Source organism: Euleptes europaea, chromosome 8 (assembly GCF_029931775.1).
Source record: "Euleptes europaea isolate rEulEur1 chromosome 8, rEulEur1.hap1, whole genome shotgun sequence".
Taxonomy (NCBI): Eukaryota; Metazoa; Chordata; class Lepidosauria; order Squamata; family Sphaerodactylidae; genus Euleptes; species Euleptes europaea.
Window position 1 is genome coordinate 54,332,023 of NC_079319.1, and position 21,798 is coordinate 54,353,820.

General features: G+C 42.2%; 1 protein-coding gene across 2 annotated transcripts in view; it reads right to left on the reverse strand.

Moving 5' to 3' along the window:
* Positions 1–2,064: 2,064 nt before the first annotated feature.
* The window catches only part of MYOM1 (myomesin 1), a 111,850-nt gene continuing 92,116 nt past the window's right edge, over positions 2,065–21,798 (reverse strand). For both annotated transcript variants that reach the window (XM_056854301.1, XM_056854299.1), the window contains 13 exons: positions 18,976–19,112; positions 18,426–18,570; positions 17,022–17,081; positions 16,417–16,484; positions 15,660–15,773; positions 14,812–14,899; positions 14,182–14,220; positions 13,981–14,086; positions 13,079–13,242; positions 10,460–10,496; positions 10,153–10,175; positions 8,390–8,445; positions 2,065–2,499 (listed from right to left, as the gene is read on the reverse strand). In XM_056854301.1, coding sequence (XP_056710279.1) covers positions 2,200–2,499; positions 8,390–8,445; positions 10,153–10,175; positions 10,460–10,496; positions 13,079–13,242; positions 13,981–14,086; positions 14,182–14,220; positions 14,812–14,899; positions 15,660–15,773; positions 16,417–16,484; positions 17,022–17,081; positions 18,426–18,570; positions 18,976–19,112 — 1,337 coding nt within the window. In that variant the 3' untranslated portion in view covers positions 2,065–2,199. The remainder of the gene's footprint in view (positions 2,500–8,389; positions 8,446–10,152; positions 10,176–10,459; positions 10,497–13,078; positions 13,243–13,980; positions 14,087–14,181; positions 14,221–14,811; positions 14,900–15,659; positions 15,774–16,416; positions 16,485–17,021; positions 17,082–18,425; positions 18,571–18,975; positions 19,113–21,798) is intronic.

Genomic DNA, 21,798 nt, shown 5'->3' on the forward strand with positions numbered 1-21,798 from the left:
AGATGATGCCAAACTAGTCTTGATTGGTGAAGTGCTATCAATACTATTATCCCAGCTCTTTGACATTAGTTTGTGGTGGAAAGTGCTGTCAAGTCACAGCCAATTTATGGTGACCTCGGCATGGGCTTTTCAAGACAAGAGACATTCAGAGGTGGTTTCCACTGCCTGCCACTGTGAAGCAACCTTGGACTTCCTTGATGGTCTTCCCATCCAAGTGTTAACCATGGATGAACCTGCTTAGCTTCCAAGATCTGATGAGACCAGGCTAGCCTGGGCCATTCAGGTCAGGGCCTGATATATCAGTCAGTGTAACTCAAAATGGCTTTTGCTGCTTATTCAAATTGCTGTCAACAGTAACTTAATTCCTAAGAAGAGTTACTCCAGTCTAAACCTATTCAGGTCAGTGGGCTTAGACTGGAGTAACTCTCCTTAGGAGTGCACTGTTAGAGATCTTTCTGAGCAATGACATTGTCTTTTAAAAATATTTGTGTCTTTTAAAAATATTTCAATTGTGAGCAGAATCATGACAATTTAGTTTAATTTAGCCATTTAATTCTAGAAGAGTTCATTGCCCTTCTAAGGCAATGAAGTGAATGGGCTCTGAAGCATGAAAGTCTAGGACAGAATTGTTAGTGTAGCTATGTGCCCAACAGGCTGAGCTATAAGCCTGGAAATTCCTAGGTCAATCCAGTAGGTACATCTCGAAGAAACATTGGTATTCATACTTGGAACAGGTTCCCACTCTAGATAGATGAGAATGATGAGATATTTCTAATGTGCCGAAGAACATGTCTACTGGTTCTTGTAGGTTATCCGGGCTGTGTAACCGTGGTCTTGGAATTTTCTTTCCTGACGTTTCGCCAGCAACTGTGGCAGGCATCTTCAGAGTAGTAACACTGAAGGACAGTGTCTCTCAGTGTCAAGGGTGTAGGAAGAGTAATATATAGTCAGAAAGGGGTTGGGTTTGAGCTGAGTATTGTCCTGCAAAAGTATTGTCCTGTAAGTATCAAGATAATGTGCTAATGAGGGTATGGTATGTTAATATGGAACCATTGTATCCTGAAGTGATCTGTTAATGTGTGTAATCCAAAGCTAATCTGTATGGCTATTGTTGAATGTTGTCTTTGTCTGGAGGTTTTTCAGGGCAGGAAGCCAAGCCTTATTTTTGCAGGACAATACTCAGCTCAAACCCAACCCCTTTCTGACTATATATTACTCTTCCTACACCCTTGACACTGAGAGACACTGTCCTTCAGTGTTACTACTCTGAAGATGCCTGCCACAGTTGCTGGCGAAACGTCAGGAAAGAAAATTCCAAGACCACGGTTACACAGCCCGGATAACCTACAAGAACCAATGAACTCTGACCGTGAAAGCCTTCGACAACATGTCTACTATTCACAAGGTTTGCAGTGGAGACAGAATCAAGCAGAGAATTGTGTAGATTAAACAGGAAAGTTCAGTTGTCCTTGAAGAGTGCTGCATTCAAGAATTAAGTGGAGGTTACTACAACAAAATGGCATAAGAGGAGGTTAGGTAAGTGAAATCATTACTGGGGAAAAATGTGCTCCACCATCAGAGTAATGAACAAGTAAACAAGACGGAGAAAACAAGGTGAAAGAAAAGAGTTTCATTTATTTGTGAAGACTGAGGAGGTTGCATAGTTTTTCTCTGACATTCATGTGAATTAATATCATGGCAACACAATTTGTTTTTGTTTGCTTTAAACATCCAGTTTCTAGTACTATTCTACAATACACTCAGTAGATACTAGATTACCAGTATGGTCAAATCTAGATTCCCGGTGAGAAAAGTATCCCCACTCCACCAATATTATTACTTATCCTTTCATTCCCTTCACTGATGATTTTAATTAAATGATTTATTCAAATACGTTGCTTGTGATTAATGAACACTTGGACTTGTGAAAACAGTCAACCTGTGGTTACCACATGCACTCATCAGCCAGTTGGTGTGATTAAAGGGTGAATGACGGGATGAGGGAAGGGTTAGAAAAACATGTGTCAGAAAAAGGGGAGATTGTTAACAATTTTTGCCAAGTAAGTCACAGTGCCTCCAGTGAAGTGAGTGGAAGGATCCAGATCTACCCCCCTATGCATAGCAAAACAGTTTACACACATATATCACCAATCCAGGTAGAACTCTAGCTCTCCCCAACATGTGTCCTTAGTTTTAGCTTCAAGCTTTTGTTTTCTTATTTCCTTTGCCAGCTTCTGGCTGTGGTATCTCACTCCCTTCCCCTTCAGGTATGAACACACTTACAGTGAAATCACTCCTCTCTGTGCCATATTGGTTTTTCACTACAAGGCTGTATCTCCCCGAATCAACTGTACTGACACTGGTGATGGTGAAGCAGGCGTGCTTTCCAGATTCAAATTTCAGGATGACGTGGTCATCTCCTACCAGAAGCTTTTCATTCTTCAGCCATGAAATCTCTGGGACAGGATTTCCCCAGACGCTGCAAGTAAGATTAAGTGCCTGCGGAAGACCACAATGAAAGAGTATCAGTAGCGGCTGTAAATAAGTACCCTGAACATTTATGCTACCTGAAAATGTTGTTTACTTTGCTTCTGTAACAAAACGGATGCACATAAACGTTCAAGATCTACAATACTTAAATCTAATTTTATGTTAAGAATGAAGCTGTGCAGTCTTAGACAGAGTTATACCCTTGGCCCATTAACTTCAGCGGATTTGGTCGGGTGTGATTCTGCTTAAGATGGCACTGTAAAGAAATCTGTTATGAATTGTTATTGAAATCCTTCGATGTTTTATTAAAGCCATCACAAAGCACAGACTCATTTTAACATGAAATTAGATGTGAAGATTATTTGTAAATATAGTCCTATAATACGTAACAGTCTTTGGGGTTTTTTTTTAATTTTACTGGCATAATACTTTTATAACAGGGCAACTGCCATATAAATCTAAACAAAAATGAAGCATGTATTTGACCTGAGATTAAAGAATTTGTGTGTTCAAGTGGTCTCACTGGAATGCCTAAGTGGTTTTCAAAACGTCCATAAAACCTGTACCCCTAAGTGTGTGTGTGTGTGTGTGTGTGTGTGTGTGTGTGTGTGTGTGTGAAGTGCCATCAAGTCGCAGCAGAATTATGGCGACCCCTTTTGGGGTTTTCATGGCAAGAGACTAACAGAGGTGGTTTGCCAGTACCTTCCTCTGCACAGCAACCCTGGTATTCCTTGGTGGTCTCCCATCCAAATACTAATCAGGGCCAACCCTGCTTAGCTTCTGAGATCTGACAAGATCAGGCTAGCCTGGGCCATCCAGGTCAGGGCATACCTTGCTTTTAATCTGAAACCAGTAATATTTTAAGGGACAATTTCTAATCTTCACTACTAACATTTGCCTTTTCCTGGTACTATGGGCAGTTATGTGCTTGTAAGAACAAAATGTGGTTTGCATAGAAAGGAACTATTTTTTAGTATCCATTTGTTAAATGGGCAAGCCTGTTTGCTTGAAAGCATCTTCAGGAGGAGGTGATTGCATGATATGGTTCTAAAAGTTCTTTTAAAGCATTTCTTCCAGAAACGGATTCTTGTAAAACAGTCAGGCATTTGTATTTTTAGAATACCATCAGCCTCAACACAGAGGTTTAATGTAGATCATAAAATTAATCACAGCATTCTCTTGGCTTCTGGTTTTTTTCTGGGCACAATTCAAAGTATTGGGTTTGACTTACAAACCCTAAATGGCTTAGGACCAAGAAATAGGAAGGTCCTTTACTCCCATATGTACCTGTCTGTGTACTGAGACCATCAGCATAGGGCTAGGGTTGCCAACTCAGGGTTGGGAAATACCTGGAGATTTTGGGAGTGGAGTCTGAGGAGGGTGGGGTTTGGAGAGGGGAGGGTCTTCAATGCCATAGAGTCCAATTGCCAAAGCAGCCATTTTCTCCAAGGGAACTGATCTCTATAGACTGGAGATCGGTTGTAATAGCAGGAGATCTCCAGCTAGTACCTAGACGGTTGGTTACCCTGTGCAGCCAGCCGAGTAGGGAGCAGAGCCTAGTGCTGCCTTCAAAATGGTAATGCTCAGTTCCCCATTTGAGCCCTTCAATAGGGCTTTTAAAAAATAAGCCGAGGCTCAGCTGTGAACCACAGCTCCCCTATGGGTGGAAGGAGGGGTTGCCAGGCTGGGTTGCCAGGCCGGGGGGGGGGGGGGGGCTGGCAAGATTGTCATCATGTCAGTGTTTGAGCGCAGAAGAGGGTTGGGAGGGGTGAAGCCAGCAGGGAGGGGTGCAAGGAGGAGGAATGTGAACGCCTTCCCCATGTACCTCAATTCCACTTATTGCTGCTTGCACAGTGGTGGTTTTCCCTGCACACGTTTCATCTTAAGTATGGCTTCAGCAAATTTAGCAGATCATGCAGGAATTCCTTTGCTCCAGTTTATCATTGACTGGCCAATTCAAAGGAGTAAAAAGAAAAGGAAAAAGTGTACTACCTAAACCAGAGAAAAATCAACCTGATAAACTGGTTTACATGCATGTTCTCATTTATGTCCATTCCTTCTGTGTGGAATCTGCTATATTGTATTCACTCAAAAGGAAGACAACCCTGAATGTAAGATGACCCCCTGAAAAATGTTACATACAGAAAAAAAATTACTAGTGGATATAACTGTAACTTGTATGAATGTAAGATGACCCCCTCTTTTTTATGGCATACCTGGAAAAGAACCAAGTCTTGCATTTGAGCAACTACTTTAAATCATTTATATAGTAAACCTTTGGGTGGAGCTTTTCAATGTGAAGCTGGAGTGATTTTATTCTATAAAGCTTAACTTTTGGGACTTCAGACTGGCATGATTTATCAGTGATAACAGTGGTTATATAATAATATATAGACTATTAGGGTCCTTACTATAGTGTTTGTGTTTTACAGTGATGACTGATCAGATAACCTTATCATAAACATGGCTTTACTTCGGGGTAGGTAAGTATAGGTAGATTTAGAAAAGGGCAGCATTTCAACCTGAACTTTTATCAGGCTAGGGGGAAAATGTGCTTCTAATTTTCTAACCAAATAAAAGCCGTCTGTACTTTCGAATGCCAAAAGTCAGGCTGGAGCGAATTTTTATTACCCCGGTTATAGAAGATTGAGAACACTGCTTCATTATGTAAGCGTTGGCGTAATTAGAATGAGCCGAGCAAAGTCAGGCACCTATACAGAAACTCTTAGAGCCAAAAAGGGAAGTATGAGACATACATGAGGCAGTGTAAGATCAGAGCACTGCTTCCTCCGGTTCTGTTACAGAGAACCGCTCTCAGTGAGCTGAGTACCTGTTATGAGAACTGCAGTGAACTGGGTACTTTATAAGTGGCTGTGATTCTGATCTCCACCGCTCACACAGTAGTGACTCAGTTATCCTTGGCTCTGTGCGGTTCTCAGATTGTAATGCAGGCTATAGATTAAACGCAAACCCTAATTCATAATGTGTATGTCTTGCTAGAGGATGTACTTGCATTACAGCAGGAGTTACAGTTACATGCTCTCAGCAGGCCTTCTTCGAAGTTCTGCTTTCCTGTTTATCTGGCTGTGCCTTAGCCTCAACCCTGTTTTCTCAAGGATCAACAGCAGTGGGAAATGGCCCCAGAGTGGCAACAGGAAGCGAATGTTTACAGAAAATATTTAGAATGGAGGAAGTAGGAACATCTGTTGAGGACAAGAACATCCAGATTGCGATCCTACTTCCAGTGAAGTTGAAGGCTATATCTGCTGCTGAAACCAGAGATAGCTGTATGTGCTTTGTACAAGTGAACCTCTGTGAAAGTGTCATTTTTCATTTCAGATTAAAGGGAATGAAAGAGTACTAAATTGTGGCTTGTATTTTCATTATTGTTCAAAATTGTTATTGGTTGTAAGAAGTAAAATGTTGAACTGGGCCAGAACTTGCCACTTGTAGATGGTTAGAAGAAAACTTGAGTTAATGTATATGATGTTGGAATCCAGAGTAGTACCTACATAATGCATACAGCATTTTTTTTCTGAGACGAGATTACCGGTAAGTTAGATAGCATGACTAAGAAATCTGCTCTATGCCCAATAATTACCTAGGGTTGGATCCCATCAAACAAGATCCACTGGGCCAAGAGGAGGCAAGTTTTTGCTGATTCCCCCTCCCATAGCAGCCCTAACTTCAAACTTCTCAGTGAAGTGGTAGGATACATTCTGATCCATTTAGGACTGCGATGTCACCCTCATTGATAATGTAGGGCTAAATCAGCCTTATCCAGGGATCCTAAGAGTAATTTTTTTTAATCTAAAAGGAGTCATGTGGCACCTCTAAAGAGTAGCAGATATATTGTGTCATAAGCTGCATTGACTAGAACTTGTGTCATGAAATCATCATGTGTTTCCTCAGTAGACATTATACACATGCATGGGTTTGGAGGAAAAAAACCCTGTAAAAAGAAGAACAAAAATACAGAAATACAAAGGTTCAATCTGTGAAGTTCTATGCAAATGAATGGAACTACCACACTGTACTTCGTACATGTCAGGGCTTTATGTAAGTTTGCCTATACCTACCATATGGTTGCCAACTGCCAGGTAGTGCAGGAATCTCTGGCAATAACAGCTAACAACACTGACAATGCTAGTGAAATAACAAGGTGTATTTGTGCATTAAAGGATAGCAAGAGGACTAACCAGTATTTACAAATATATACAAAGATAATTTCAATAGTCCACACAGGTACAAAATTCCAAAAACTGCTGCAATGGCAATGTCGTAAAGGCTTTTCTTGATTAAAGATGAATAGGAAGACGATCTTTTTTTTTCTTCTTCTTCAGTTCCGTTCAATGTAATTCATCAATGTATGCACACAAGTACATCCAAATGCGATTCTTTTTCTCCCATTCAGGATGAAAGAGCAACTATGCAGACTTTCAATAAATTAATTACAATACAGGATTTCTTGTATCAAATACATAGTTGTACAGACGTTTCTACTAGATAAACTGTTCCCAGTGGGATACTACATTGCCATTGAAGCAGTTTTTGGAACTTTGTACCTGTGTGGACTATTGAAATTATCTTTGTATATATTTGTAAATACTTGTTAGTCCTCTTGCTATCCTTTAATGCACAAATACACCTTGTTATTTCACTAGCATTGTAAGTGTTGTTAGCTGTTATTGCCAGAGATTCCTGCACTATCTTCCTTACCTTTGGTATCAGTTGCTCTAACTGCCAGGTAGTATCAGGAGATCTCCTGCTAATTCAACTGATCTCCAGCTGATAGAGATCAGATCACCTGGAGAAAAATGGCCGCTTTGGCAATTGAACTCTATGGCATTGAAGTCCCTCCCCTCTGAAACCCCACCCTCCTCAGGCTTCGCCCCAAAATCTCCCACCGATGGCAAAGAGGGGCCTGGTAACCCTAACCTACCAACTGAGGAAACGTTTGATGTATCTGATGAAGTGGATTCCAGTTCATAAAAAGTACCTGCCTCAATGCATAGCCTTTTATACACGGACGTTTCCCCACGGTCACCCCTGCTGACTGCTTCAAAGCTTCCTTTTGATTATGCATGCCTTTCCCACCCATCAGAGGTCACCTCGCTCTCCCTGTTCGTTTTGCCCGCATTTTCCAGATTCTGGCTAAACAGCATCTGGAAAACATGGGCAAAACACTCGGGGAGAGCGAGGCGACCTCTGACGGGCGGAAAAGGCATGCATAATCGAAAGGAAACCCTGAAGCAGTCAGCAGGGGTGACCGCAGGGAAACATCCCTGCATAAAAGGCCACAATCTATCCAGATCGATACATATACTTTTCAAGATGCCTTAAGACTCCTGTTCATTTTTCCTGAAACAGGCTCACACAGATACCTCTGTAGAAGTGTGAAATTAGGTGCATCTCCTCTGTTAAAGAACATCCCAAGACTTGCCATTACTTAATGTTTACAATTGTCACTGACAGTTCTGAGAGGAGGGAAAAAATTAGGTTAATGAAATGATGAAGTTTATATATAAAGGATGGTTTTTTAAACTTGCATTTCCCCTGAAGCTGATTTATAAACTTTAAGGTCTTGGTCACTGGACACAGATAAGATCACAAAACCACTGACCAGTGGGTAGTAGATTTAACTTCATGGTGGTTTGTGACCACCCTTCTTTCTTTATGAGACCTAGCGGAGCAAGTGAATATGGCCTGAATACAGAAAGCCAGTCTTGTCTACTGCAGCAAAATGGATTCTCCAGATGGTGGATGAATAGAGAGCTGTCTCTCTATAGAAACCAAAGCCTTTAAATAATCCTGAAGCGTCTCCTTCCTTGAGAGGCACAGAAATGGCAAAACTGCTGTTTTTAAACTGCTGTTTCATTTAGCTGTTAATTTACCGTACCTTGCCTTCCTGGATAGTAACAACATCGGGCAGACCTCCAAGCACCCGAGCACGATCTGAAAATACATTCAGATTTTTCTATTATCTTAAAAGTAAGTTCTGGCTCAAATTTTATTTCCCTTCTGCAGCCTTTTGTCTTAATTTTGTACAAGCTACCAGTGACCTAAGCAGACTGAGAACGACACCCAATATTTCTAGTCCACTTTACTGGATGTTAATGCCAATTTCCCTCCCGGTTTTATATTGTTAGTGTTGGACTTCCAGTTATTATCAGTGCAAGATGTATGATGCAAAACCGCACATAAAATGAGGATGCAGATCCTATGCTTCTTAATAGAACAGCTAGCAACACTGTAAATGAAGTCTGTGTTTATAAGAATTCTTGAAGTACACACTGAACAGTTATTCATCAGTAGTTATCTTGGGGCATACAGAAAACGACAGTGTTGGGTGAAAGGGGGTTCCACCCAAACAGGCCTCTTTGTGTGGGGTTTCCAGAAACAGTTAAAAAGGTAAAGGTCCCCTGTGCAAGCACTGGGTCATTCCTGACCCATGGGGTGATGTCACATCCCGACGTTTTCTAGGCAGACTTTGTTTACGGGGTGGTTTGCCAGTGCCTTCCCCAGTCATCTGCCCTTTACCCCCAACCTCGGAAGGATGCAAGGCTGAGTCAACCTTGAGCCGGCTACCTGAAACCAACTTCCACTGGGATCGAACTCAGGTCGTGAGCAGAGCTTGGACTGCAGTACTGCAGCTTACCACTCTGAGCCACGGGGCTCTTGTACAGTAACAGTTACTCACATCTTAATGGAGCATCCACAGACTTATGCATTTCCCTTAGTCATGTCCTTGAGGCCATCGGTTTCCCCCACCATGGCAAACAATGCTTTTTTGCCAAAAAAATTTTTTAAAAATATATATCAATAATTGCTCTATTACAATAGGGTTATAACCCTATAGCGAGATAGCAAGGAATGATTTTTTAAGTTGACAAAAAGCCCTCCAGCGGCATGGTGTGGAGAAATAATGGGGTGGATCCAACCATCCTCCAAATAGCCTTGCTCCAGTGTAAGTTTGGAAGCCAAGGCTGAGCAAAACAACCCCGTGGATGCAGCCTATGTTATGCATTTCCTCACTACTGAAGTCATTAATGGAAAGCAGGGGGGGAATGTATAAATTAGTGACATCAAGATAAGGCTACGTTGCTGTTGTTGTTTTTACAAAGGGGATAACTTCCTTGTACATTGCAACTGTGCTTCCACCCCAGTGTCAAAATAGAATTATTTTAATTATACACTGGCTTGGATCCAGCGATGCACAACCAGCAACATAAATGAACTCAATGCAGTTCCACTCACCATAGTCTTGTGCAATATCTAGCGCTTTCCTCCCTATATATTATGGTACCCAAAAATTGGTTGCACAAGATCTTGCACAAGCAGAAACACAAGTGAGGATACAGTACGCCTGACTTAGCTTAAGCGGCTACCAGGGTCTTTTTCTTGCATTTCTGTTAGACAGCAAGAACCTATCTTTGCAGGTTTGCATTTTCTTTTAAGTGGTAGATAATGCTTCAAAGCACATTCTCCTTATCTGCCTGCTCTCCCTCGCTCTGATCAATTTTGGATATTTGTAAATAGATATTACAAAGCACTCTCTAAAAAGAGTTTCCATGAATCAATCTCTCACTCAGAAAATGGAGTGCTTTAAACACAACATCCTACTGATGGCATAGTCAGTAATACAGAAGAGAGTTTGCTTACTTTTCTCTGCAATTGCAGCTGCTCTGTAATTTAAAAAGACATAAAGAAAAGTCACTTTCAGTTAATGTTTTGACATGTCTTTAATTAGCTGTTTGAGATGCATAATGACATTTTGGGAACTCTTGTTTCTTTCTATGGAAACTAAGCAGCCAATTAATGTTAAAGCAACCTCAGATTTCCAAAGACAAAAAACAGCGGGCTCAGGGCAACTTAAAATCATGCTAATATAAGCTATATAATGGTTAGTGTTCTATAGCACAAGCCCCATGATCTTATTTAAATGGCAACTCTCATGAATGGTACTTACTTTAACCGCTGGAATTCAGCAAAGGCTTCATCATACGCTTTAAAAAAAAGAGAACAGGTTGGTATTAATAGTCTTTATAGAAACAATTTGCATTATTCCTTTTATTTAGATTTTCCTGAATTAGGATAGATTAAACATGTTTTAAAAACTCTATTCTGTTGTACAAAGCAGATAATATCTCACGGCTACCTTCTGATCCACTGCACGCAGTGCATGGGATCACCTTGTGTCATTAAATACTAAGGCATGACAGAATAATTTCCCCTAATGTGATGGTACAACTGCAATAACAAATCAATTGAAATGAGGACTGTTGAAAAGCAAGTGTAATGGTGGCATGGATGGTTCAGAAATCTCTCTTCAACTAGAAGAAATGAGAATAATCCCCCAGAAGCAGGGTAACAGCCCATTCCTGAGCTTTCGGTGTGCAGGGACAGCGGGGATGAGGCACGCTGAAAGTTCCCTGCACGCTAAAAGCATGGAAAAAGCCTTTAACTGACTTTTTCATGTAAAACGGGTCAAAAAGCCCCATAGAGAATAGCAAGGCTGTGCCTGCAAAAAAGCAGGCACAGCAACATCATTCTTAGCGCCGGTGTCCAGGGCTGAAAGGGGACAGAAGGCTGCCTAACGGCAGCTCCTCCCCCCCCCCCAAACACCAAGGAACAGCTACTGGGATGCCGGAACACCCCCCTGGAACGCTGGTGCAGGCCTTTACACTGATGGGATGCCAGCGGAAGGTCCCGCCAACGTCCGGGCCTCCATGCCGGCACTGGGGCCACTAACACCGGCATAAGTAGCCCGGATTCCGGCGCAGGGGAACCGAATGCCAGCACGCCCCCTTCCTGGCCTCCTAAGGGCTTTCGCCCTTGAAGGTCAAGAATGCGCTGTAAATTTGTGTGAGAACACTGGGTTGGATCCAGCCAGCTTTTCAGCTGGTGAAAAAGGGAGGAGGGTGTCCTCTTGCCCACCCAAAAAACTGTGCCAGGGATCATGGTAACTACATTGGCCAAAAGGCACATGGGATGGGGACTGTCGTTAGAAGGGGAATTGGATGAGATTGAGCAATAAAGTGGGTGGGAATCCAACCAACTGACAGCATTGACTAAATTTACAATCCTACGCACACTTATTTGGAAGTACATCCCATTGAACAGTGGGACTTGCTGCTGAGTAAATATACTTATAAATCCACTCTTGATTGATTTGCAAGGCATGTCCAGACTGCCGTAATCCGAGTATTGGAAGTTCTGTTTCAAGCACTTCTCACGCCAGCAGTCTAGAAGTGCTGGGATCTTCAGCCTCCCGCTAGTCCACACTGCTGATAGAACTAATGAGAATGGAACAGTCTACCTAGCCAATTGGTCTTTCAGGGCACAATAATGTGTCCGGTGAAAAAGTTACCTGCATTTTTGCAGATGACTTGACTATGCACAAAAGCAAACAACTGGTAGAATAGGAACCTATCCTATTAATGCAGTTTAAAACTTTTAACGCTAACCATTTTTGCGCTATCAAGTCTTCTTGCAGAGCTGGAACAACATTCACGCTGCAATGCTAAAAAGGTCTTGGATTTTGAGACTGTGCCAGCATAATGGTCAATACACCTCATCCTAACGACCATGGCTAGTAAATAAAATCTTAAACTAATCTATAAATCCCCTCCCCATGTTCTTTCTCTCTAACAGCCCATTCCTGAGCTTTCGGCGGCCGGGGACAGTGGGGAGGAGGTGCTGCTGTGGCACCTCCTAAGCTGATCCACGGCTGCCAAAAGTTCGAAAAAACCCTTTTAAAGGCTTTTTTCATCCTGGCGTACCCAGGGCAAAAGACAACAGGAGGCTGCCTACAGGCAGCCCCGCCCCCCGGAAATGCCCCCAGGACACCAGGATGCCCCCCAGAATACTGGCATGGGCCTTTACACTGGTGGGATGCCGGTGGAAGGCCACATCGGTGTTCCAGGGTGGCGCTTCCGTGGCAGCGCCGGGAAACTGGCGTCCAGGCCTCCCCGCCAGCGTTGGGGCCACTTATGGCGGTGTAAGTAGCCTGGACGCCAGCATGGGGGGTCCCAACGCCAGCGCAGCCCCTTCCTGGCCTCCTGGGGACTTTTGTCCTCAGAAGTCAGGAATGCGCTGTAATTCTCTTTCCACATACACATACACAATGAAACCCATGAGACATGGATCACTGTTAAGGTTGACTAACCTTCCACTAGCTCACAATATATTTTTTGTCTATTTATTAAAGTACAAGCTGAGGCCATAGCATAAGAATACATGATTATGAGATCAGGCTGCTGTCAGCTGTTTAATTTCATGATATGATCTGGTAACTGAAAAATAGTAAATCTTTGCTCATATCTTTAATTAGGTTACCAAAATCTCCCTCCTTAAAATTTGTCATCCTTGTGGAAATAAAGCATATATGCCCCCCAGCTACAAGCTTCACAGCCTTACATGCTCTCAAAATACTCATGTGGGGGTCACCACATGACCCAGCCTGTATCTACAGAATGGGGAGCCAGTGATCCTAGGTTGTTGGGAGTTCCACTGTGAATCATGAAGTCAGACGGGTAGAAGGTATTTTTTCCTCAGTTAATGGATAATACTGATGGAAATTATTTACCTTGACCAGAGAGATCCACCACTTTTGTGTGTCCAGTTTTACCATCGAAGAGCTCCATGATATATTTGCCTTTGTCGTTGGGCGTTGGCTCATTAATCTGCAACCAGATTTGTTCCCCAGTGACTCCAGTCTTCACTCTTTCTGTATACTTAATTTTGGCTTCACTGGTGGGGGGGAAAGCAACACTGTCTTATTTTGATCATGTAAACACTATGGGGTAATGTGGCCTCTTCAGTTGTGTATAGATTGGGAATGGTAGTCAATAATTTTAGAAGCATTACACCAATGGAATAAGAAACGGTATCTATTCATTCTTTTTTTGCACAGACACATTCTTGATATTTGAAATGGTGGGTCAAGATACAACAGAACAAGCAACCTTTGATGTTGATAACAATATGTCAACAACACCATTAAACAGCCTCGACTATAGATAATAACATTTCTATTTTAGTGCATTCTCCAAGAGACAATGCTTCAAAGGAGTTTTTCCAGGACTGCTTCAAAGGATCGTTTTAAGCCTACAGCAGTCCACCTGTCAAACTTGAACTTCAGCACACTTTCTTCCCTCTCAAGACTGTCTATGCAGAAACAGGGATGATGATTAAAGGAAAGCTTTGATATTACATCAATGGTATTGATCGTGTGCCTGAAGCAAACTGAGGTTTCATGAAGGCTGCCAACAATGCAGGCAGTGTCTAAATACCTCTCTGCATCTTACAGCAGGAACTAGCAGAGAGGATGTCTGTCAGGACGTCCAACACTATGCGGCGTTATGCAAATGAGTTCACTGTGATCAGCCAATCCAAAGCCAGCCTGGAAAGATGCATTAGTGCGGATATGTCCTACATTCAACCATGTATGGAATCCTCCTATTGAGTGCCAAGACCTCATTCACTTACTTGTGCGACCAGCTCACTCTCAGATCTTCCAAATAGTAGTTAACGAAGGAGTATAATCTGATGCCCTCTTCCGTGCTCTGGATTTTCAGTTCTGTTGCAGATAGAGCTGAAAACATAACACGCATTGTTTTTATAACTTGACAGTCGCACGTGGAGTGGCACAAATGAGTCATTCATCAGGAGGGGGACTTAAATACTCACCAATCACTTTGCATACTTCTGTCATCAAATCTGCAAAAGCTGTAGAAAAAAATTCCAGAGACTGAGACTCACTGTTTACAGATCAGATGTGCCTGAATGTGACTGAATATTGCCCTCAAATTCCCAGACTAATTTGGAGCTTCCTGCCACTTTTTTTAAAAATTACTTTTTAAAGAGTGTTAACAAGTTTTCTCAAGGAGTATGTACACATCATCTCTGATTTTATTGTCCTTTGTTTCTTGGTCTTAACACAAACCAAAAGTGTACCCATAAATAACATGGGTAGAGAAGAAAACTGCACCATTGATGTGAAATTAGTTATGTCAATGAATTATATTTGGCATCTTTTGTTAGAAAAGTTGACCTCTTCTGTTAGAAAAATAACTGCATTCTGCTTGGGAATGTACCACTAGAAGATGCAGTACACAATATGAGTGTTTTTTATTTATTATTTAGAAAGTATATATGCTGCCTCTCCAAACACTTGCCCCTGGCAGCTTACAGCTAAAACTATTGAAAGAACATGCTACTCCAGCCTTTTGCGGTGGTAATAAGCTATGGAAAAGAGAGTCTTTAAAATGGTATCTCTGTTGATCCAGTTATGTAGTTCATCCAGCTCAGCATGCTCACCTGCTTCAACAAGCTTCAATATGCTCTTGTCCTTTCCCCTGTCATCTTTCAATATGACTTCATAAATACCAGCATCTTTCTTCGAAAACTGTGAACAAAACAAATAAACTGACAGCAACAGAGAAAGCGTTCTGAATACTTTGTGTTTAACTTATGAAGATAATGGAAAAGGATTAGAGAGAAGAAGCAACTGTGCCAGCTGTGAAACATCTTGCTGATGATGGCTTTTTTGCCTTCCTGTCCCAGGTACCTTAGCAAACTTGGGTGTGGACAGAGGCATGAGCCAAAAAGCAAGAGCCAAATGGCTCATGGCTCTTAGTCAGTAGCATGCAGCCTTCAATCAAGCCAGCTGATGAGTCAGGGGACAGCCTGAGATGCACTTGTTTGTTTGCTATGCATTGGATCATGTATTATTTTTTGTGTTGTAAACCACTTTGGGTACCTTTGGGAGAAAATCAGGATATAAAAGATAAACATACAGGGCTGGGTAGGTGGTAAATGCTGGCAGAAGAAGGTTTAAGCACCCTCCTCACACCCACCCTCCTCATTACAGGAAACTGGGTCCTCCCACCCCAAGTTTGCAAAGAAAAAGTAGCTGCTAAGCTTTGAAGACATGCAGATGGTGGAGACAGCAAATGCCATTATCTCATTATCAAGGCAAACCGTCTTCCTGGCCCTGGCTTTCCACCAGTGCATGTACACATAGTGTAATAAATGCATGATTGACCATCACATCTGACTTGGTTTGGAACCTTTTACTTTGTGAACAAGAACAAGGAAATTTATCACATTTGCAGAGGCTGTTGAACTCTGTGGAGCTAACCATTAGAGAAGGAAAGTTCACTCACCTCTGTTATCAGCAGAGTACATACGCCATCCTTAAAATCATGCTGTTCATCAACCATTATCTCTCTTTCATCTTTATACCAAACAATGTGTGTTTCTTTCTTAATATTAGCCACCTAAAGTGAAAGAAAACAGATATTCCTCTTATACAAATAAATATTATTAGAAATCAATAGTTATTTGGATAACTATGGAGAGGAAATCCCCATTCAACTAAGGAAGGGGGTGGCCAAGTTAGCACATTCTGCATTTTAAAGGGGAAGAATATCACACCAGCTCATTTCACAATGAGTAATTACATTGTAATACTGACAAGTTTTCCCTCCTCTCTTTACATCTTTCACTTATAGGATGCCAGGTCCCTCTTTGCCACCGGCGGGAGGTTTTTGGGGTGGAGCCTGAGGAGGGCGGGGTTTGGGGAGGGGAGGGACTTCAATGCCATAGAGTCCAATTGCCAAAGCGGCCATTTTCTCCAGATGAACTAATCTCTTTCAGCTGGAGATCAGTTGTAATAGCAGGAGATCTCCAGCTACTACCTGGAGGTTGGCAACCCTATTCACTTAGATGAATTGCTATGTCATTTCAATGACTAGAGCAATATTTGTTAAGAAGTGATGAATTGATAACTGTGAGCATCAATATCAATGGGGGTATAAAACATCCTTGCCCCAATATATGGGGGTCCACAGTGGCCGCTGATTGCCACCACTGTATACTTGTGACTTTTGCTATAGAGTATACTCAAATTCCAGCTCTTACCTTGCACTTCAATAACACGTTGCATTCAGGGGTAACTTCCCATCCCAGATATTCAACAAAATGTGGCCCTGTATGAAATGATTTGTAAAAAAAAATCCCTCAGAAATTAGGACACACAAAAGATCAAGTGACATTTTAACTCTAACATTAATTTTCTCTTTTCACAGCCCAGATTAGAGCTCGGAAGCTTTTCTTTAATGAAAGCTACTTCTGAGGAATGAAAAATTTCCCAAGCTGCTCCCCAACCCCCACTCTGGAATGTTTCCAGGATTTGCTCTGTCCTAGAAACAGAACATGGACTAGGAAGAGCACCAGATATGAAGCTATCAGCTAAGCAGCACACAGAGAAAAAAACCCTATGACATAAAAGCTTTTTTTTTAAAAGCCCAGAGCAGATCTTTTGTGTTCTTTTCCTGTCATCTTTTCTAGGGGATGCACAAGCTACTCTGCAGGGGCTGAAGAGCTACTAGTAGTTAATGAACGAACGGTTAGAGACCCTGCCCTAGATTTCAGTTGTGTTGTTGTATGAAAAAAAAAGGTTCTCACTCTACAACCGACTTAAATATTTCTATAGTTCTCTCCCGCTGAATGATGTTATATATTACCTTGTTTCCTGAACCACTCTTGTCTCTGGAATTCTGCAGCTGTCTGTAGCTTCTGGAACACTAATGATTAAAAAACACACAGAGATCAAACTACATCTCTCTTTGAAGGACAACTGCATTTCTATAAAGTCAAAATATACGCCCCAGTACAGCTGAGGAGATCCTGTGCTTCAGTCCACTTCTAAATAGATATTCCTTGCTAAATCAGGAAACAGGATGCAAGTTCGAAGTAAAGGCAGACACATACTGGAATTATTATTGAGCATCTACGCACATGGTGTTGCTTTCAATGGAATGCACACCCCCATCCATTTTCTGGGGCAACTTAATCACACGCAAATATTTTTTTTTGTAATCAGAGCTAGATTTGGATGCATAGCAGATGGTTAATATTACAAAACTTAAATCCTGAACATTGTAAAACTTACAGTGTTATTATCAGGCTTAATCTGGGCTTTCCTCACCATTATTAAATTCTGACATGTATCAAACATACTTGTGACATGCCAAGATTGAGACAGTCAGCAGAGCCAACCAGATGGCTGCACAATCAACCAGGGTTAGCCTGTACCAGAACTGACAATGGCAAACAGCTAGGGTTGCCAGGTCCCTCTTCTCAACCGGCGGGAGATTTTGGGGGCAGAGCCTGAGGAGGGCGGGGTTTGGTGAGGGGAGGGACTTCAATGCCATGGAGTTCAATTGCCAAAGCTGCCATTTTTCTCCGGGTGATCTGATCTCTATCAGCTGGAGATCAGCTGAATTAGCAGGAGATCTCCTGCTACTACCTGGCAATTGGCAACCCTACACACAGCTGGAGAGTTACAGACATTACAGAAATAGCAGTATATAAGGATATCTCTCTCTCTCTCTTTGTGTGTGTGTGTGTGTGTGTGTGTGTGAAGTGCCTTCAAGTCGCAGCCGACTTAAGGCGACCCCTTTTGGGGTTTTCATGGCAAGAGACTAACAGAGGTGGTTTGCCAGTGCCTTCCTCTGCACAGCAACCCTGGTATTCCTTGGTGGTCTCCCATCCAAATACTAACCAGGGCCGACCCTGGTTACACATACATGACCCTGATCACACACACACACACACACACAGTATGTAAGGATCATGGGAGGGGCAGAAAGCAGGCAGGCAGGGGCAAACAAGCCAGAAGGTAGTTCTGACTCTCAGGGAAACAGCAGAGGCGGACCAGTTCCAGCTCCTTGCTCCTTTTGATAATATATAATGGAAGCATTCAATAAATATAATGGAAACATTCATTGCCCTTACTAAGTATATTAAGAATGTGATCATTATTCCATTATTTAGGAGGAAAACTCAGGGTTCATGCCAAAGCATTCAGTGTTAAGCCACACTTGCTAAATTTCTCGTTGTAAAACAAGCATTTCAAAAGATCTTACCGTCACCAATAAGAACAAGGCTGGACTGGCTGGTAGCTTTCCCATCCAGAAGTTGAAAGGTGTAAGTACCTTCATCCTCATCTTCAAGTCGATCCATTACCATTTCAATCAGGCCAGTATTGCGGTCAATCTTCATCTTGTATTTCTTTTAGAACAAATATAAAAGTGAACAGAAATTTTCTTTTTCCAACTCTAGAAGTGTAATTTTTCCACAGGTTGGATGACAGTTCAGAAAGTAGCCCCTTTTAACTTAAAATATGTAAGATTTTTTCCACTTTCCTGGCATGCATTTCCCCCCCAAAGCCATATCGTTTAAATGTGGTGTCGGAAAGTGTCTTTTAAATCGTAGCCAACTTATGGCAACCCTGTAGGATTTTTTAGGCAAGCGATGTCAGAGATAGCTTGCACTGCCTACCTCTGCATAGCAACCATGGACTTCCAAGAACTAACCAGGGCTGACCCTGCTTAGCTTCTGAGATCTGACAAGATCGGGCTACTCAGGGCTAGTAGCAAGTAATCACTGTTAGACCGCAAGTAGCCATTAGCTTACCTCTCCATTAACAATTTCTTTGTCGTTAAATACAAAGTTGACTTTAGAATTGCCAGACAGTTTCTCAGCCTGCATCCAGAATCGCACCTGCCCCTTCTCCAGAATTTCCACTGCCAACTCTGACTTAAGAGGAATAACTGCAAAAAAGGGGGGGAAAGTTTCAAATAGGGTTGCCAGGTCCCTCTTCACCACCAGCAGGAGGTTTTTGGGGTGGAGCCTGAGGAGGGTGGGGTTTGGGGAGGGGAGGGACTTCAATGCCATAAAGTCCAATTGCCAAAATGGCCATTTTCTCCCAGTGAACAGATCTCCATCGGCTGGAGATCAGTTGTAATAGCAGGAGATATCCAGCTAGTACTTGGAGTTAAAACCCAAAAACACACAGAAAACCACTCTCATGAAAATACCCCAAAATATAATGGGAATCAAAATACAAAATACAATAGTACCATAGATTCAACATCAATATTCCAAAGATGGTGTTTCACTGTTGTGTTACAGTCATATATGTTGACAAGGTAAGTATACATTCAATCATAAATTCTCATGCTAATGTCATTAAACAACTTTTATCTTTTTTTACAGGAACAACATTCCTTGCATTCAACACATGTCAGGTCGAAGAGGAAGACGGACATTTCTGTTCTTATGTCTTCATCAGTTCCTCTTCAATTACATATATTCTTAGCGTATGATCAATGGCCTGCAGCCTATAGTTTGGTACAGTCTCCTATTAGGTAGGTACTGATCCTACTGCCTTAACAGGCTAGTTTCCTACGATATACAGCATACTGGTTCCTAGCTAGGGAGAGGGAAAGGAGACTCCCGCAAGTTCTTGTGCGTCCCACACTTGTTTATCTATAATTTATAATGTGGTAAATTAACAACTATGAGCTCTATTATCTGTGTATCTTGTTTGTAACTATGTTTCCTAGGACTTAAGGCTGAAGACGAACCATGCAATCCTGAGGGGGGGGACGGAGCCACTTAGTATCCGGCATGACCCCAGCACCTGTGTCCGTGCCACTTGCGCCGTCCAAACTGGCACGAATGCTGCCACAGGGCAACTTACATCAGCACCGGGGAGCGATGCAGGAGTGCAAGACTTGGGCACCGGCACAGCCTCCCCAGCAGTGTTTTTCTGACGTGAGTGCTTGTGACGGCATACAGGGGGGCGTTCCCAGAGAGTTTCTGGGAGCAGAGCTGCTTTTAGGCAGCTTCCAACGTCCTTTTGCCCCGGAAATGAGCCATTTTGCAGGCATCAAATTACACCTGCAAAATAACTGGCATAGCCCTGTGAAACTCAATGGGGGAGTTTCATGGGTTTTTAAAAAATGCATTTAAAACTTTTTTTTCCTGGCCAGGAAGCCTCTCAGGAGGTGGTACAGCTGCACCATCCCCGGCCATCGTTTATCTACCCCCACCCCAGCCATCATCTATCTACCCTTTGATAACATTCTAACTATGTTTACTGAAAGGGTCATACAAGGATCCTTCTGTTTCATTGATCCTGGATCCTATTGTGACTCCCATCTGGATGCAACACCATTATGTTCCTAACATCACCGCTACCTTTTTTGTATTTAGATGCTGAAAAAGTCTTTGATTGTGTGGAACCTAGTTTCCTGATTAAATACTTAAACAGATTTGGCTTTAGCAAGCACTTTATAAGATGGTTAGGAATATTATATTCAAGTTTTAGACTGAGCATTCATAAAGAGTTCTCTAGGGTGAAACAATGGAAGGGGTAACTAAGGTGTCCTCTGTCAGCCCTATTACTTGCCATGTATTTAGAAACTTCTACAGCAATGATTCGATGAACATCTCCGATAAAGGGATTATCCCTCTTCTATCCATTAACAAAGAGCCAGATTCAGCAGATGGTCAGAATCACCAAAGACACATTAAAAAGGATCATTGAGGGTGATTTGGATCATCGTCTTGCAAATTTCCTCTAGACACAACACATCATGTCACAGGCTTCTACTGAGCTGTTAATAAATAGGCAGCTGACCACTCTGCTATGTCATATGCTCCCTGACCTGACTAAGAGCCAACTAAAATGTGGATGGGTGACACTGCCACATACAAATTCTAAAGGCCTCTGTATTTGCCCTAGTTGAACTATGGATCTGGCTTAGCATGAATCCCTGCTACTATAATTCAAGCTAAAGGGCCAGTGTTCTACTAGGCTGATGGGCATGTGCTATGATGACAAGTGGACCAGATGAGGAGGCATGATTCTGGGTCACCATTTTCCTCTGCAAGTGATAGTGACGCTCCAGTAGCAAGTGTATTGAGCCTGTGGCTTCCCAGGAAAACAGTCAATTATATGTTGACACACAGATGAAAAACAGCCAGAGTCTACTGAGGCATCAAATGTTCTCCAACAACCCCAATGCAGGATATGGGGAAGCCACTTTACACTAGAGCCCATGCCCATATCTTCAAAACTAGGAGAGCAAGGGGGAAGGGTATAGTACATTGACACAGCTTGCAATACTAGGAAGTGCAGGAACTGAGCCCCTTAATAAGAAGCTCTTGGTTAGCAACCAGTTTAAGATTTTCATCTGTTATAGCTTTATGGTTACAGAAGTTAGTTAGTTGTTCCTCCTCTTCACAAAACACTAACATTATTTCTAGTTTCTACTCAGATTCAAGAAAAAGCTTCAGTCTGTAGAAAAAGAACAAAGTAAACAGATGAAATCCCCAAATTTAGATTCTACTCTGCACCATGTCTCCTTGGAAACTGAGAAGCACTGACTGGGGAATCTGCCATAGCTATGCTGTAAAATCCTTCCGAGTACTGGAGAAGCAGAACATCGG